This window comes from Dermacentor albipictus, unplaced genomic scaffold (genome assembly GCF_038994185.2).
Source record: "Dermacentor albipictus isolate Rhodes 1998 colony unplaced genomic scaffold, USDA_Dalb.pri_finalv2 scaffold_20, whole genome shotgun sequence".
Classification (NCBI taxonomy): domain Eukaryota; kingdom Metazoa; phylum Arthropoda; class Arachnida; order Ixodida; family Ixodidae; genus Dermacentor; species Dermacentor albipictus.
The window spans coordinates 3,719,515-3,734,348 of record NW_027225574.1 but is presented as its reverse complement, the minus strand read 5'-3'; the positions used below and the strand labels follow the sequence as shown (position 1 = coordinate 3,734,348).

Genomic DNA, 14,834 nt, shown 5'->3' with positions numbered 1-14,834 from the left:
TTAATCCAAACTGTTGCACGAATCATTGCAACATGAGGTGCCGACACACCCCGCGCTATTGGAGCCTGAGCGGCTGACATGCGCATTGTTATTTTCATGGTGTTTTAAGTTAGTAATGGGACACCAAAATGAAATCGACTCTATAGGCGACACTGGAGTACGATAACACGAGAGCAAAACCTCATGCTTGCTTTGCGCCGCCTGCAGCAGGGAAGTGCAGTGCGTTTGTGTAATCGCCTATTAAATGCATGCATTACGCTCCCAACGGCACTATGCCACACGCACTGTAAAACAGATAGGTAAAGATGCTTATTGCAATAGAGCTGGCAGCGACAGCTATAAATGCAACGTGTGACGACCCGCGTGGAGATTTGCAGGTGCCAGTAGAGTGAACCGTGTGCTAACCAGCATATTTATGTGACATGGGCAGGCGAGTGCTGCAAGGAAGGTGCCATGGCGAGTGCCTAGTGCTCTCTATCGCTCATACCTCTCACTTCTTTTTGTTCTTATATAGGATCTAGTGGCTGGAAAATGTATTATACGATTGCTGAACGCTGGTGCAGAAAGATTGTGTTTTTCTGGGAACGTATCAACCAGTAAAAAGAAGCATAACTGTATTGGAGAATTGTTATTGTTCTCAATAGCGAACATTTTTGCCTGGAAATTGTAAGAAGTGAGATAGTATCAACAAGGTTCTACTGTACCTGGAAAATGTGTTACGTGGATATGCTGTTAAAATTGCTTGAACATGTTAAATACTAAAACACAGCTCAGCCTCTAAATACAGTTGCTGACCAATAACGTGGGCTCGACGGGGCCGTCTTATTTTTCAAATGGCCGAAAAAGGTGTGCCATATTCTCAGATTATCACTTACGTTCACCTATACGTTCACCTTTGTGATACGTTCACCTTTGTGTGAGTAGCGCCATACGTATCAGCATTTACGAGTGAAAGAATTCATGGCACAGTGCCAAGCAGGTTGTCTTATCAATCACACTGCCAGGATTGCTATCGCCTATCAACACATCTGGTTCTACGAAAGGGGAAGTACTATTTTCGAAAGTGATCATTCAAGAATACGGCCTAAGTTTGTCGAACACATTGCTGTGTGCATATACGCTTGCCTGTAACCTGGTCAGTCGGTATTTTGACCATTGCCATGCTGTCGCTACAGATAGATGAAAGTACAGTCAATGCATGTACTGAATCTTTTATTCTCTGGCAACATAACAGAAGCCAACTGAGCTGTGATAGCCAAATGATTGCAGGTTTCTTAGCAACAGTCGTTGTCTGGCGGTTCCCTCACTTAATTGCCACGCTCATAGGTACATACATTGAGAGTAGAGTTTGCTCTACTTCAAACTGCTTGAAGAAGTCACCTGAGACTTAGTTGCTATATTTAGCACATAAATTAACAAACACTGGATGCGCCGAACTTGTATAACAAATTGCCAATGCAGCTGATGCCTTACACGTAGCCTTACTGATGATGCAGCCTTATTGATCCATGCTTAGTGGCTTGACTTGTCCTGCGGTGTGGACACGGTCAGTGACTACTGGATTGACTGGGTTTCACTAGTTATGGTTTCGAGGAGGTGCTGCAACATGGCCGACAACCATGCTGGTGACTTATCAAAACCAAAATATCACCATTTCTGCCTGACTTTGTGGCTAAATTGGCATATGGTTGAGCTGGAGTCTGAATATCGAATAGCATGATGTAAGGTGTAAAAAATTCCAGAAATTTCTGCCAAGGCCACACCCGACAAGATTGTGGCACATTGCAAGCATATGTTGGTGATGGTCGAAAATGCACAGCTAGGGTTTCTAGTGCAGTTGACATGTTTTAAGTGGTACACTTGACATTTCTCTTGTAGTTATGCCCCAAAGTTGCAACATATCATGTGGGAATGTTGCGGGATCGATGAAGTATCAAAGGGAGTTCTAAAGGGGTGTGTTGAGCCTTTTGCTGCTACTGGGCTCCAGCAACATTATAATCAGGAAAAAGTATGAACAAGGAGCGTATCAGTGAGGTTCTACTGTGTATGCTCATAACAAATATTGTATGTAACGAAGGTACTGTATTGTGTCAGATGCCACTTTGCTATAACAAGGTTTGATTGTAGTCGGGAGAACAGTGTAGGCATCATGTAATGCAATGCCTCTGGGTGCCTCCATGCCAAATATACATCACAGAAAGGTTCCACTTGAAAGTTTCCCTGCTCCTTCATAAAATTTGCCAAATTAATGCCTAACTACAACTTAATGTAGAAACATGTATTGTGCAGCTAGCTGCCTGCTAGGTAGTTGCATACAACTTACCTTTAAATGCGCTAATGCTTGAAATAGATGTAGGAGTCTAGTATGTCTTCTGTAAGTACCAGTTAACCTTAATAAGAGCTATACATGCAAGATAATAACTATATGTGCAAGATCAAAATTTTATAAATATGCTTACACTCCACGTTTAACTTCTTTGCCTCTGTAATTGGCAGGGACAATGTGTTTCAGTTATTGTAGCAAAGACCTCAGAATTAGTGTGCAAATACTGTAATTAATCAAACCTTAAGTATTTTTGGTGCAGCTATGTTTAGGGGGGAAACAGTTAGCCAGCAGGGCTGACAGCTCATAGCAGTAATTGATGAGTTTCCCGCCCCTCATTCACTTCACGGAAGCTTGATGATTGTGTAATACATATCTTTTTTTTACTTCTAACTGGCTAGCTACAAGCATAAAATGAAGAATAAATAAACTGAATGTTGATTATTTCAACACATGCATGTAGGCAGCCTCATGCTGTGCAGTGGTTGGCAGACTTTTGATACTTTTTAAATGTGGTTCTGATATTGTTTAAAAAAAAAATGGCACATTGTTTTCTTGTTCTAGATGCACTTTGTGTTTGAAGGTTTCATTGTAACCCTCTGTTGTGTGTCCTCTTTTTTTCTTGAACAGTGCTGGATTCTCTCAGGAACGCATTGATGCTGCCCTTCACTCTGTGGAGCTGAATTTGAAGCATCAGACATCCAACTTTGGCTTGCTCCTGAATTATGTAAACCTTTTTTCTGCTTTTTATTAGCCCATGTTTGTCAAAAGACAGTTATGTGTCTTGCAATACTTGGTTTTAATGTGTACTTCATGGTTCCATTAGCAGGAGCCATCCTGCTGACTTTCTTGTCATGTGTATGAGACTGCAATAATGTGGTGAAGTTAAATCCGAGACTTAAGGTGCCAAAGGGGTGCCACTGTGCTTGTTTAAACAAGTTTATACAAGATATACAAGGTGGGACTTACAAATTTAATTTTTCAGTCCAGGAATTAGAAAGTGTGTTCAAAACAGTTTGCTGTCCAAAGAAGGCAACTGTGCTAGTAAGCTTGCATAACCAGTACCATACCTGCCAATTTTCCAGAATTTTTTATAAAGTTTATGAATATGGGCTCGTTTTGGAATTTTACGATTGTGGTATTAAGTTTTACGAAAAATAAGTTCTGTTTGTGAAAATGTTTGAGCTCTTGGAAAGATAAGATGATACAAGACTGCTAAACAGTGTATGCAAAAATGAAATTGTAATGGTACCTGTTATGCTCTCTTGTGGCAGAGCAAGGTGCCATGTAAACAAGAGTGTGCATGTTTCAAGCAAGCTTATTCAGAAAAGTTCCTTAAGCAGCCAAAATCGGCAACACCGTAGTTGCTGAAAATGTCAATGGGACCTGAAAACATGTTGCTTTTCAGTCTCTGCTGTTTTAAATTTGCCGATGTTTGCTTGCTGTATCTAAAGTTAAATGATCATTAAAGGGGTCCTGAACCACCCCTCTGGCTTGGTGAAATAACATAGTCCATAGGTAGCATACGCTGCTGTGAACATCTCAGTCAAGTTTGTTGTCATATGCAGTGCGTGGAGCTTGCAAGCGGATCGCGAAGTCGCCTTTCTCTCGAATGTTCTTTCTTCAACAGGAGGCCCTGTCCTCACTCTCTTCTAGATGCACTATTTCGTCATTTTCTTAGACGGCTGCTATCGACCGATAGCTGACATCAAGCCGCGGTCGGCTACATCCACTGGCTAAGCACACAGTGGCTTGCTGAGGACAAACGCATTTGGCTTATGTTTAGTGCATCGTAGGCACCAAGGGCGGAAGTCGTGGCGTCTGCGTTAACATCCAAAAGGAATTTTGAACTGCGCGCCACGATGACATTTAGAAGACTGAGTGTGGTGGGCATGCCCCACTGCGCTGTAGCCTTCGCAGTGCAAGGCATTGAAGAAGGAATGGGAGCGCAGCAGAGTCCATGCTTGATTGCAAATAACTCCGCTTCTGCTGAACGCATTAAAGTACTTCTTGCGGCGCAGTATTTCTGAAATAGACTATTTTCACCTCAAATACGTTTCTCCACTTCGATAAAAAGTGGTTCAGGGCCCCTTTAATAAAATATGTATCCCACAGAAGGTGTTGGCTTGGGGCAAACTTAAAGAAAAAATTAAGTGCTATCCCCCCTTCCCTCTCTTGTCATGTTTGTGGAATTTTTACAAATGTTAAAGTTCACAAGTTGGCAGGTATGTACCTAGTACTCACTACAAAGCCAGGTTGGCACATTTCGTGTGCATGAAGCAGCATTTTATGTTCTTAAATACTTGGCACTTCAACCAGTACTTCAACTGCAGTCTGTTCCAGCTTGTGGACTTGGAGCTGCATCGTCATCACTGCCTGTAGTGGGCTTGTTTATGGTGGGCAACAACTGAACCAGCCTTCCTAATTTATTGTGGCTGCCAAACAGAACAACAAATAGAACTAACACAACAAACTTTTGACACTGACTGTATGAATGTGTTGGATGTAGGCAGCACATTGGAACCTCACTGAAGTAAAATCATGGCTACACCCTGAAGCTTGGTATAGTAAAGAAGCACGATTGCACAAATTATGAAAAAGCTGGGATGATACATTTTAATTTACTCGTTGCACAAAATTTACTGAGCATGGGTTGTTTGCTGTAGGTATGTGACCCCCAATAACTATTTTCATAGCTGCTGTTTGTGTAACTTTGCTCTTGCCCGTCTTTCTTTGTTGCAGGCAACAGTTGGCATATGGAACCATGGGGGTGACCCTGTCAGGTCACTCAAGGTGAATGAACACATTTCTTGGCTGCGGGAGCAACTGGCAAGCAATCCACACTTCTTCCAGGAGAAAGTGCAGCAATATTTTAAGGTCTGTGAATGTCACTTCTGTACTACCTTCTGTAGTGGGGAAGGCTGAGGGGATCAAGATGAACTTTTCTATTTATAATGTCCGTCTGACTATGGGGGTCCCAGAGAGCAGTTGCCCCCAAAGCGACCTGGGTGTTTGATATGCGGTGGGCTTCGTGCCCGTCAAGCGTGTCCCCGGTATCGCTCCCGTGGATCCCACAGCTGACGTCTGCAGCCTCATCCGCTTGATGCGTTAGGGGCTGGTTGTCGGACGATGCTTTTTCCACGATATTGAGGTGTGTTCCACATCGTCCTTGGACAAGTCAAATATGAAAGCGCCGAATACGAATAATACGATTAAGGCCGCCATTGGAATCTGAACCTGGCAATGTTTAACGTTAGAATGTTATCTAGTGAGGCGAGTCTAGCAGTGTTATTGGAGGAATTAGAGGGTAGTAAATGGGATATAATAGGGCTCAGTGAGATTAGGAGGACAAAAGAAGCATATACAGTGCTAAAAAGCGGGCACGTCCTGTGCTGCCGGGGCTTAGCGGAGAGACGAGACCTAGGAGCCAGATTCCTGATTAATAAAGATATAGCTGGTAACATCCAGGAATTCTATAGCATTAACGAGAGAGTGGCAGGTCTTGTGAAACTTAATAAAAGGTACAAATTGAAAGTCGTACAGGTCTACGCCCCTACATGCAGTCATGATTACCAGGAAGTCGAAAGCTTCTATGAAGACGTGGAATGGGCGACGAATAAAGTCAAAACAAAATACACTATACTGATGGGCGACTTCATTGCCAAGGTAGGCAAGAAGCAAGCTGGAGACAAGTCAGTGGGCGAATATGGCATAGGCTCTAGGAATAGCAGGGGAGAATTATTAGTAGAGTTTGCAGAACAGAATAATATGCGGATAATGAATGCCTTCTTCTGCAAGCGGGATAGCCGAAAGTGGACGTGGAGGAGCCCGAATGGCGAGACTAGAAATGAAAATAGACTTCATACTCTGCACTAATCCTGGTAACAAGATGTGGACGTGCTCAGCAAGGTGCGCTGCAGTAACCATAGGATGGTAAGAACCCGAATTAGCCTAGACTTGAGGAGGGAACGGAAGAAACTGGTACGCAAGAAGCCAATCAATGAGTTAGTGGTAAGAGGGAAACTAGAGGAATCCCGGATCAAGCTATAGAACAGGTATTCGGCTTTAACTTGGGAAGAGGACCTTAGCGTTGAAGCAATGAATGACAATCTTATGGGCATCATTAAGGAGTGTGCAATAGAAGTCGGTGGTAACTCCGTTAGACAGGATACCAGTAAGCTATCGCAGGAGACAAAAGACCTGATGAAGAAACGCAAATGTATGAAAGCCTCTAACCCTACAGCTTGAATAGAACTGGCAGAACTTTCGAAGTTAATCAACAAGCGTAAGACAGCTAACATAAGGAAGTATAATATGGATAGAATTGAACATGCTCTCAGGAACGGAGGAAGCCTAAAAGCAGTGAAGAAGAAGCTAGGAATAGGCAAGAATCAGATGTATGCGTTAAGAGGCAAAGCCGGCAATATCATTACTAATATGGATGAGATCGTTCAAGTGGCTGAGGAGTTCTAAAGAGATTTGTATAGTAGCAGTGGCACCCACGACGATGATGGAAGAGAGGATAGTCTAGAGGAATTAGAAATCCCACTAGTAATGCTGGAAGAAGTAAAGAACGCCTTGGGAGCTATGCAAAGGGGGAAGGCAGCTGGGGAGGATCAGGTAACAGCAGATTTGTTGAAGGATCGTGGGCACATTGTCCTAGAAAAACTGGCCACCCTGTATACGCAATGCCTCATGACCTCGAGCGTACCGGAATCTTGGAAGAACGCTAACATAATTCTAATCCATAAGAAAGGGGATGCCAATTGAAGACGTGAAAAATTACAGACCGATCAGCTTACTGTCCGTTGCCTACAAAATATTTACTAAGGTAATCGCAAATGGAATCAGGAACACCTTCTGTAAACCAAAGGACCAGGCAGGATTCCGTAAAGGCTACTCAACAATAGACCATATTCAAGTTATCAATCAGGTGATAGAGAAATGTGCGGAATATAACCAACCCTTATATATAGCTTTTATTGATTACGAGAAAGCGTTTGATTCAGTCGAAACCTCAGCAGTCATGGAGGCAGTACGGAATCAGGGGGTAGACGAGCCATATGTAAAGATACTGAAAGATATCTATAGCGGCCCCATAGCCACCGTAGTCCTCCCTAAAGAAAGCAACAAAATTCCAATAAAGAAAGGTGTTGGGCAGGGAGATACGATCTTTCCAATGCTATTCAAAGCGTGCTTACAGGAGGTATTCAGAGACCTGGAGTGGGAAGAATTGGGGATAAAAGTTGATGGAGAATACCATAGTAACTTGCGATTCGCTGATGATATTGCCTTGCTTAGTAACTCAGGGGACCAATTGCAATGCATGCTCACTTACCTGGAGAGGCAAAGCAGAAGGGTGGGTCTAAAAATTAATCTGCAGAAAACTAAAGTAATGTTTGACAGTCTCAGAAAAGAACAGCAGTTTACGATAGCTAGTGAGGCACTGGAACTGGTAAGGGAATACATCTATTTAGGGCAGGCAGTGACTGCGGATCCGGATCATGAGACTGAAATAACCAGAAGAATTAGAATGGGCTGGGGTGCGTTTGGCAGGCATTCTCAGATCATGAACAGCAGGTTGCCATTATCCCTCAAGAGAAAGGTGTATAACAGCTGTGTCTTACCAGTACTCACGTACGGGGCAGAAAGCTGGAGGCTTACGAAAAGGGTTCTACTTAAATTGAGGACGACGCAACAGGCTATGGAAAGAAGAATAAGGGGTGTAACGTTAAGGGATAAGAAAAGAGCAGATTGGGTGAGGGAACAAACGTGAGTAAATGACATCGTAGTTGAAATCAAGAAAAAGAAATGGGCATGGGCAGGACATTTAATGAGGAGGGAAGATAACCGATGCTCATTAAGGGTTACGGACTGGATTCCAAGGGAAGGGAAGCGTAGCAGGGGGCGGCAGAAAGTTAGGTGGGCGGATGAGATTAAGAAGTTTGCAGGGACAACATGGCCACAATTACTACACGACAGGGGTTGTTGAAGTATGGGAGAGGCCTTTGCCCTGCAGTGGGCGTAACCAGGCTGATGATGATGATGATGATTTATAATGTGATTTTAACCAAACCATGTGTGGCATTTGTTATGTTTTTTAAAAAGATGTTTGAGGATAATTAATTATTTCCATCAATTCTATTTTTGCCTGCAACATACTTTAACGTATTGAAAAGGCCATGTAGGGCTTGAAAAATATTCTTGAAGACTCATTCAAATTGTAGTGTGTCACGAAGTGTATGCAGGCAGCAATAACATTCCTGGAATTAATTTTATTTATTCATGGTATTTGAACCTTGGTAAAATGCACATGAATACTATGAAGTATATAGAAAATTTTGTTAGTCTTGCTTTATTTCAGGGGAGTATTCTCCTGCTACAACGAAACCGAAAATGCAGGATTTGCTGCAGTACAGAGAAGCAACATTTTATTCACTCCATATAGTCAATTCTGGATACATTGAACTTGAAGGGGATTGGAAATAGTCGACAACCAATAATTCGGACTCCACAGGGAATGTAAACAAGTCTGAACTGTCGAATGTCAAAAAAAAAAAAAAGAGTGTATCCAAAAAAGATAATTTTATTTATGTATTAAGGCCCCTGTGCGAGGAATAAGTGGTTCATTCGTTGCTGCATGCACTTCCGCTTACGTGAAACCAAGTGCGCCTGTATTTCTGCTAGTTTTGTGCTGTCGCTGTACGCCGATGCAAGGACTGCAAAGGCTCGTGTACGCATGTGAAGGCTCCGGAGCACACGGCAGATCATTATCATCATCCGAGTTAGAGTCGCTGTTTGAGGGTGGGAGAACGTGCTCAATTATTTCGTCATTGTTCAGTTTGGTACACAACACCACTGCGCTATCAACGTCTGCAAAGTCTTCACATGTAACAGTGGCAGAAATCGGCACAGCACAGCCTAGTAAGTTATCAATGATGTCCACATTTGAACACATTGTGGTAGGCGGCAGGTTCAGGCTCTTCACTTGTAGAGTTATTCGGACTGCGACCTAAAAGTCAGACTCGTTTCGAATCGGACTGCAAGGGCACTGTTCATGCCATTTGGTGCAGCCTGTTGATAAGGTCACGAGAAAGACTTCTTGGAGGTAGCAGAGCACTGTCTGGAACGCAAGCTAAACAAACAAGCACAGAATAGCGGAACGCTGTATGATAGGCAAACTAAACAAACAGAATGGTGAGAGCAGGCCATGCGCATAGTTGCCGGAATAGGATATGATGATCGCTGTGTTGATGCGACCTATAATTTGAGCAAAGTCTCCAAAGTCGGCATTTGCAGTTAAATCTGAGCTGTACACTCTCAGAAATGTTTACACCCTTTGAGTTGTATCTTGCTACACAACAATCAATGTCATCTGTCTTGTCCACATTTCCTTTCTTTAATGCTGCGAGCCCGGTACTTCCCAGTAACGAACGGCATACGTGTTATCAGCATGACATAGCATTACCAACAGAAAAGTAGCGGGCGCAGTGTTTTCAAGAAAGGAAACGCAAGCAAGGCAGATGACGATTATTGTTGTGTGGCAGATATACACCCCAAAAAGTGTTAACTTTTTTTGGAGTGTAGTGCCGAGACCAAGGCAAGGCACTACACTGTCTAACGTGTAATCTCCGAGGCCATACTTGGTGTCGCATGTCTCTGAGACAATACTTGATGTCTTGCCGAGGTTGCCAGAGGAGATAATGGCGGCAGAGTCAGTGTAGGCTACAGCCACAGATCCGGATAAATGAATGTAGAGCTGGTGGCTCTCCGAAATATCGGTTGTCTTTACACATTAAATCTGTGGGGCCATTGATGGTGCCATGGCGCTTGTCTGAATTATTGAGTGTGTCTGGATTATCGGTGTCTGATTTATTGGTCGGTGACTTTAGTTTGGTATATCAATAATTCTAAATACAATATATGACTACTTGAAGCTTATCTGAAACCTCCGCACGTTTCGGACAGTTTCTCATGAAAAGAGATAATTTACCAATTTGCTTCTCTAAGGCCATTCTCCAAGGCCAAGGCCAAACATTTTCTTATATTTTTGCACACGAATGTGGAAAGTTGCTTGCACGGCAGTGATATATAGTAGAACCTCGTTCATACATTCTGCAAAAAAGTGTGAGAATGAACTTAATAATCGGGAAAATGTACAACCTGAAGTCAATGAAAAATTTGGCGGACTCAACAGTAGTTCACATCTACACAATGTGAAGTGTTGTGTGAAATGTTGCAGCACAAGATGCCAGCGTGAACCGAGCTGGTGGAGCCTGAGTGGCCCAAGACATGTATTGTTGGTTCCGTGACTCTGGCAAGCTTACATTTGTGCTCCTCGAATTTGGCCTGGGTCAGCAGCTTCTTTGAGAGGGGCATTTTGGTGGGAAGTTATGACGTGCCCACTTGGCGAGAATACTTGCAGCCGCGAAACGCCAACGCATGTCGAGCTGGTGAGGCTTGAGCTACCCGAGACGTGCATTGTTGCTTTCCTATTGTGTGTTTTAACTCTTCCCCTACCCTGCCTGTTGGGCATCATTAGCCAACTATTGATAGTTTGAAATGCCGCTTTCGGGAACTTCTGCACCGCTCACAGACACACTGCGCTATCGGACATGAAGGAGGAGAACTATATTTTTGTTTTCTAAGCAGTTTGCTTTTTTTCCCACCAAGTGGTAATTTTTGGATGAGCTCCAAAGTTTCGCGATTGTCGAAGTAGAAAGCGAAAATGGCCGCCTCCAGGAGCGGCACGCATGCTCTAGAGATTGCAGATCTTGCGATTCCACTGCGTCTTAAGCTGATTTTATCCATGGATCAAGCAGCAGCGAGTCTGAGGATGCTTCCTTTTCTTCAAGCTTTGACTCTGAGAGTGACAACGTCACAAACCAGTCCGGAACATCGGCGGCCGCAGCTCGGCACGCCCAACTGTAGTGCTTGTAGTTAAATTTTTGTTGTGTAATACCTGTTCAATGAAAAATGTAGATTTTTTCAGAGATAGTGCCCATTAGACATCAATACATTTTGTATATCTCATAATTATTGTTACATTTCTTTCCTTAGTAGATACAGTAAAAACTCGTTAATTCGAACTCGGGTAATTCGAAATCCCGGATAATTCGAAAGCTTTCTGCGCTCTCGTATTTTCCTATGTAAATTTTACCGGATAATTCGAACCGGCGGCCTAGGCCAACCTGGTTAATTCGAAGATTTGGGGTGCTGCATCTGCGTCAGCAGGCATTTAGTGTGTTGCGACACCATGTACCCGAGCACACGAGGGTTGGACCCTCCCGCGTGTAGCTGTGCGCGGCTTAGCCGTGTCTGGGGAAAGGGGGATCCTGGGGGTTGAGCCGATGCTGGGTGTTTGGACCTTCGAGGTCCCCCGGCGGAGGCAACACACCTCTTAGGCCTCTGCTTCACACAGACGGCACCTCCAGACTGACCCACCTGGATGAAATCGGCAGTCGCCTTTCCCTGTCATTCTCTTCAATCTTCGTCTTTCTCTCTCGCCTTTTTCATCTTTCCTGTCTTCACTTCTCCTCACTTCTGTATTCTGGGCTGCAAGGGTTAACCTGGTGTAATTATCCAACCTTGGGTATTTTATATTAGGTTATAGTGGCGATGCATGGCCGGCGTCTGCAGGCTTCCGATCTTGTAGCGTCCCCTTGTTGGACTCGGTGGTGGGTGGCCACCATCGCCGCCGAATTTTCAAATTTTTATGGCGAAAACTTTTCCCCGATTGCCTGATCGCTCCCTGAAAAGGGGGCGCACCGACGAACAATTCAACTTCTTTATGCAACCGAAAGTATCTTTCCCCAAATACGACGTTGTCCACAGCCAGCCTGAAACGTGAAACGAAGACAGTTTGAATGATATCACCATTTCTTGTAGCCAAATCTCTAACTGAAGCAATAGGCCCAGGTTATAAAGCAACGAAGATGGGAAGTGGCGATCTTCTGCTCAAAGTTCGCGACAAGCCACAATACGACAAACTCTCAAAACTTGTAACGTTTGGGGACGTTCCCGTTTTTGTAGGCCCACACAGGTAGATGAACACAGTGCGCGGTGTCATCTGAGAAGATGACCTTCTCGAACTTAGCGAAAGTAAATTACTAGAAGGATGGCAAGAACAGAACGTCGTCAAGGTACAAAGGATAAAAATAAGGCGAGATGACAAAGAAATACCAACTAGGCACATAATCATCACTTTTGGAACTAGCAACTTACCAGACTCAATAGAAACAGGATACTGCAAACTCCGTGTAAGGCCATACATTCCGAACCCATGCCGATGCTTCAAGTGTCAGCGGTTTGGGCACATTTCGCAAAGCTGCTGAGAGCGCTTTACTTGTGCGAAATGTGCATCAAACGAGCACTCTTTTGACACTTGCACTTCCACCATCCGTTGCGCTAACTGTGAAGGCGATCACCCCGCATACTCCCGTTCTTGCCCATCCTGGAAAAAAGAAAAACAAATCATCGAAATCAAAGTCAAACTGAACCTTTCCTTCCAAGAGGTGTGCAAACGCTTCTCCATGAACCAGTCCAGTCTATCCTACACCGATGTGGCGCGCCGGGAAGCAGCGCTACATCATTCGGCGGCTGCTCAAGTCACACGTAGCGTGATGGCGGTCACGCCATCAGCCCCCCCCCCGGCTGGAACAGCCAGCGCTGTCCCGGCCTCTGCAAAGGAGGACCAGCAGACCCTCGGGCAAGCCTGTTGGACCCAGGGCCACTGCCTGTGCAGATCGGCCCAACATTCCCGTGAAAGTGCCTGCCGCACGGGCAGTATCCACCGCCTCAGACGAGGTGATGGATACGAGCACAAATCGAGCGACTCAGACGCCCAAGGAACGGCGCAGCTCCCTCGAGCTCGCCGGGAAGAAAGAGAGATGTCGTATCATGGGGCCTGGAAAGGTCTCGTGAGCTAATATAATCTAGATTTCTTAGACACACAGCACAAATCACATACATTATGCATACACAGATAATACAATGGAATGTCCGGGGTTTACTCCACAGCCTAGACGACATTAAGGAACTCTTAAATAAGTACAATCCAAAGGTGCTGTGTGTCCAAGAAATGCATCTTAATCCTTCACACACGAACTTTCTCCGGCAATATGCCGTTTATCGAAAAGACCGCAACGACGCCCTTGCCTCGTCTGGTGGTGTGGCAATGATTGTAGATAAGGGTGTTGCTTGCCGGCAACTACAGCTTGAAACATCCCTAGAGGCAGTTGCAGTCCCTGCGGTACTGTTTAATAAGCTGATCACAATTACCTTTGTATATATCCCCTCAAACTACCACCTTTCAAAAGCAGAATTTCACACCTTTATCTATGAACTGCCCGAACCCTACATTGTCGTTGGAGATTTTAATGCACACAACACCATTTGGGGAAGCCATCGTTGTGATGCCAGTGGACGCTTAGTTGAAAACTTCCTCTTCTCTACAGATGCTTGCTTGCTAAATGGGAAAGATCCTGGGAGAGGATCTTTCCTTGATCACAATTACCGCAGCCCCAGCCAGAAGCGATGACATACGCTGCCGTCGCACGCCGTCAAGGTCCCCCTCCGCGACCACGCCAGGGCCCTGCAACGACACAATTCCGTCGTCCGCCGCCGCCGCCAGCATGCCCACCCTTTGCCCAGCGCACCTAGGCGAGGAAGACGGACATTTGGCGAGCCCCCGACCACCGCCCGCTCTGCTATCACTGCGGAGAAGCCGGCCATGTGTATCACCGATGCGCATACCACGACTTGGGACTGAGAGGGTCCGCCGTCAACGCGTCGCGTCTACAGCTTGGAGAGCGCCCACGTGACATCGCCGACTACCTCGCCACTACTCAATGGAGCTCTCGACGACCGTCGCGTTCGCCATCACCAGGCCGCTACCTGTCGCCGCAGTGCCGACCATACACTGGCCCAGCCCGAGGCCGGTCAGCGAGCCCATATCCGGAAAACTAAATGTAGCAACCGATGGAGCTGTGGTTGCTGTCCGTCGATCTGACGAAGATCCTCCACCGCCGACGAAGGCGCCGAAGAGACCATCTTGAAGACATAATAACGACATGCCGCCGGCCCGACGAAGTCCAGAAGCCAAGACTACACCGACGAAAGACGACTTGACGACGCGACGTTCCAACTTCAGTTCAACACGACGCAGCCGTGATCCGACGCCAAGACCTAACTGCAACGCCAGACAAAGAACCACCGACCTCGACGTGCTTCTCGACGGCCACGCAGTTACCGCCTTAGTGGACACAGGGGCCGATTACTCCGTAATGAGTGGACACATCGCCGCCCAGTTGAAGAAGGTTAAGACTGCATGGGAGGGCCCTCAAATTCGGACCGCTGGAGGGCACCTCATCACGCCCACTGGAATCTCCACGGCAAGAATAACCATTCATGACAGGACTTACCCTGCCACCTTCGTTATCCTCCAACAGTGTTCACGAGACATCATTCTCGGTATGGACTTCCTGGACCAACACGGCGCAATCATCGACCT

General features: G+C 45.3%; 1 protein-coding gene across 2 annotated transcripts in view; it reads left to right on the top strand.

Annotated features, from left to right (window-relative positions):
- Positions 1-14,834, top strand: part of LOC135919966 (presequence protease, mitochondrial) — a 198,813-nt gene that overhangs the window by 54,095 nt on the left and 129,884 nt on the right. For both annotated transcript variants that reach the window (XM_070529293.1, XM_070529292.1), the window contains 2 exons: positions 2,954-3,050; positions 5,066-5,200. In XM_070529293.1, coding sequence (XP_070385394.1) covers positions 2,954-3,050; positions 5,066-5,200 — 232 coding nt within the window. The remainder of the gene's footprint in view (positions 1-2,953; positions 3,051-5,065; positions 5,201-14,834) is intronic.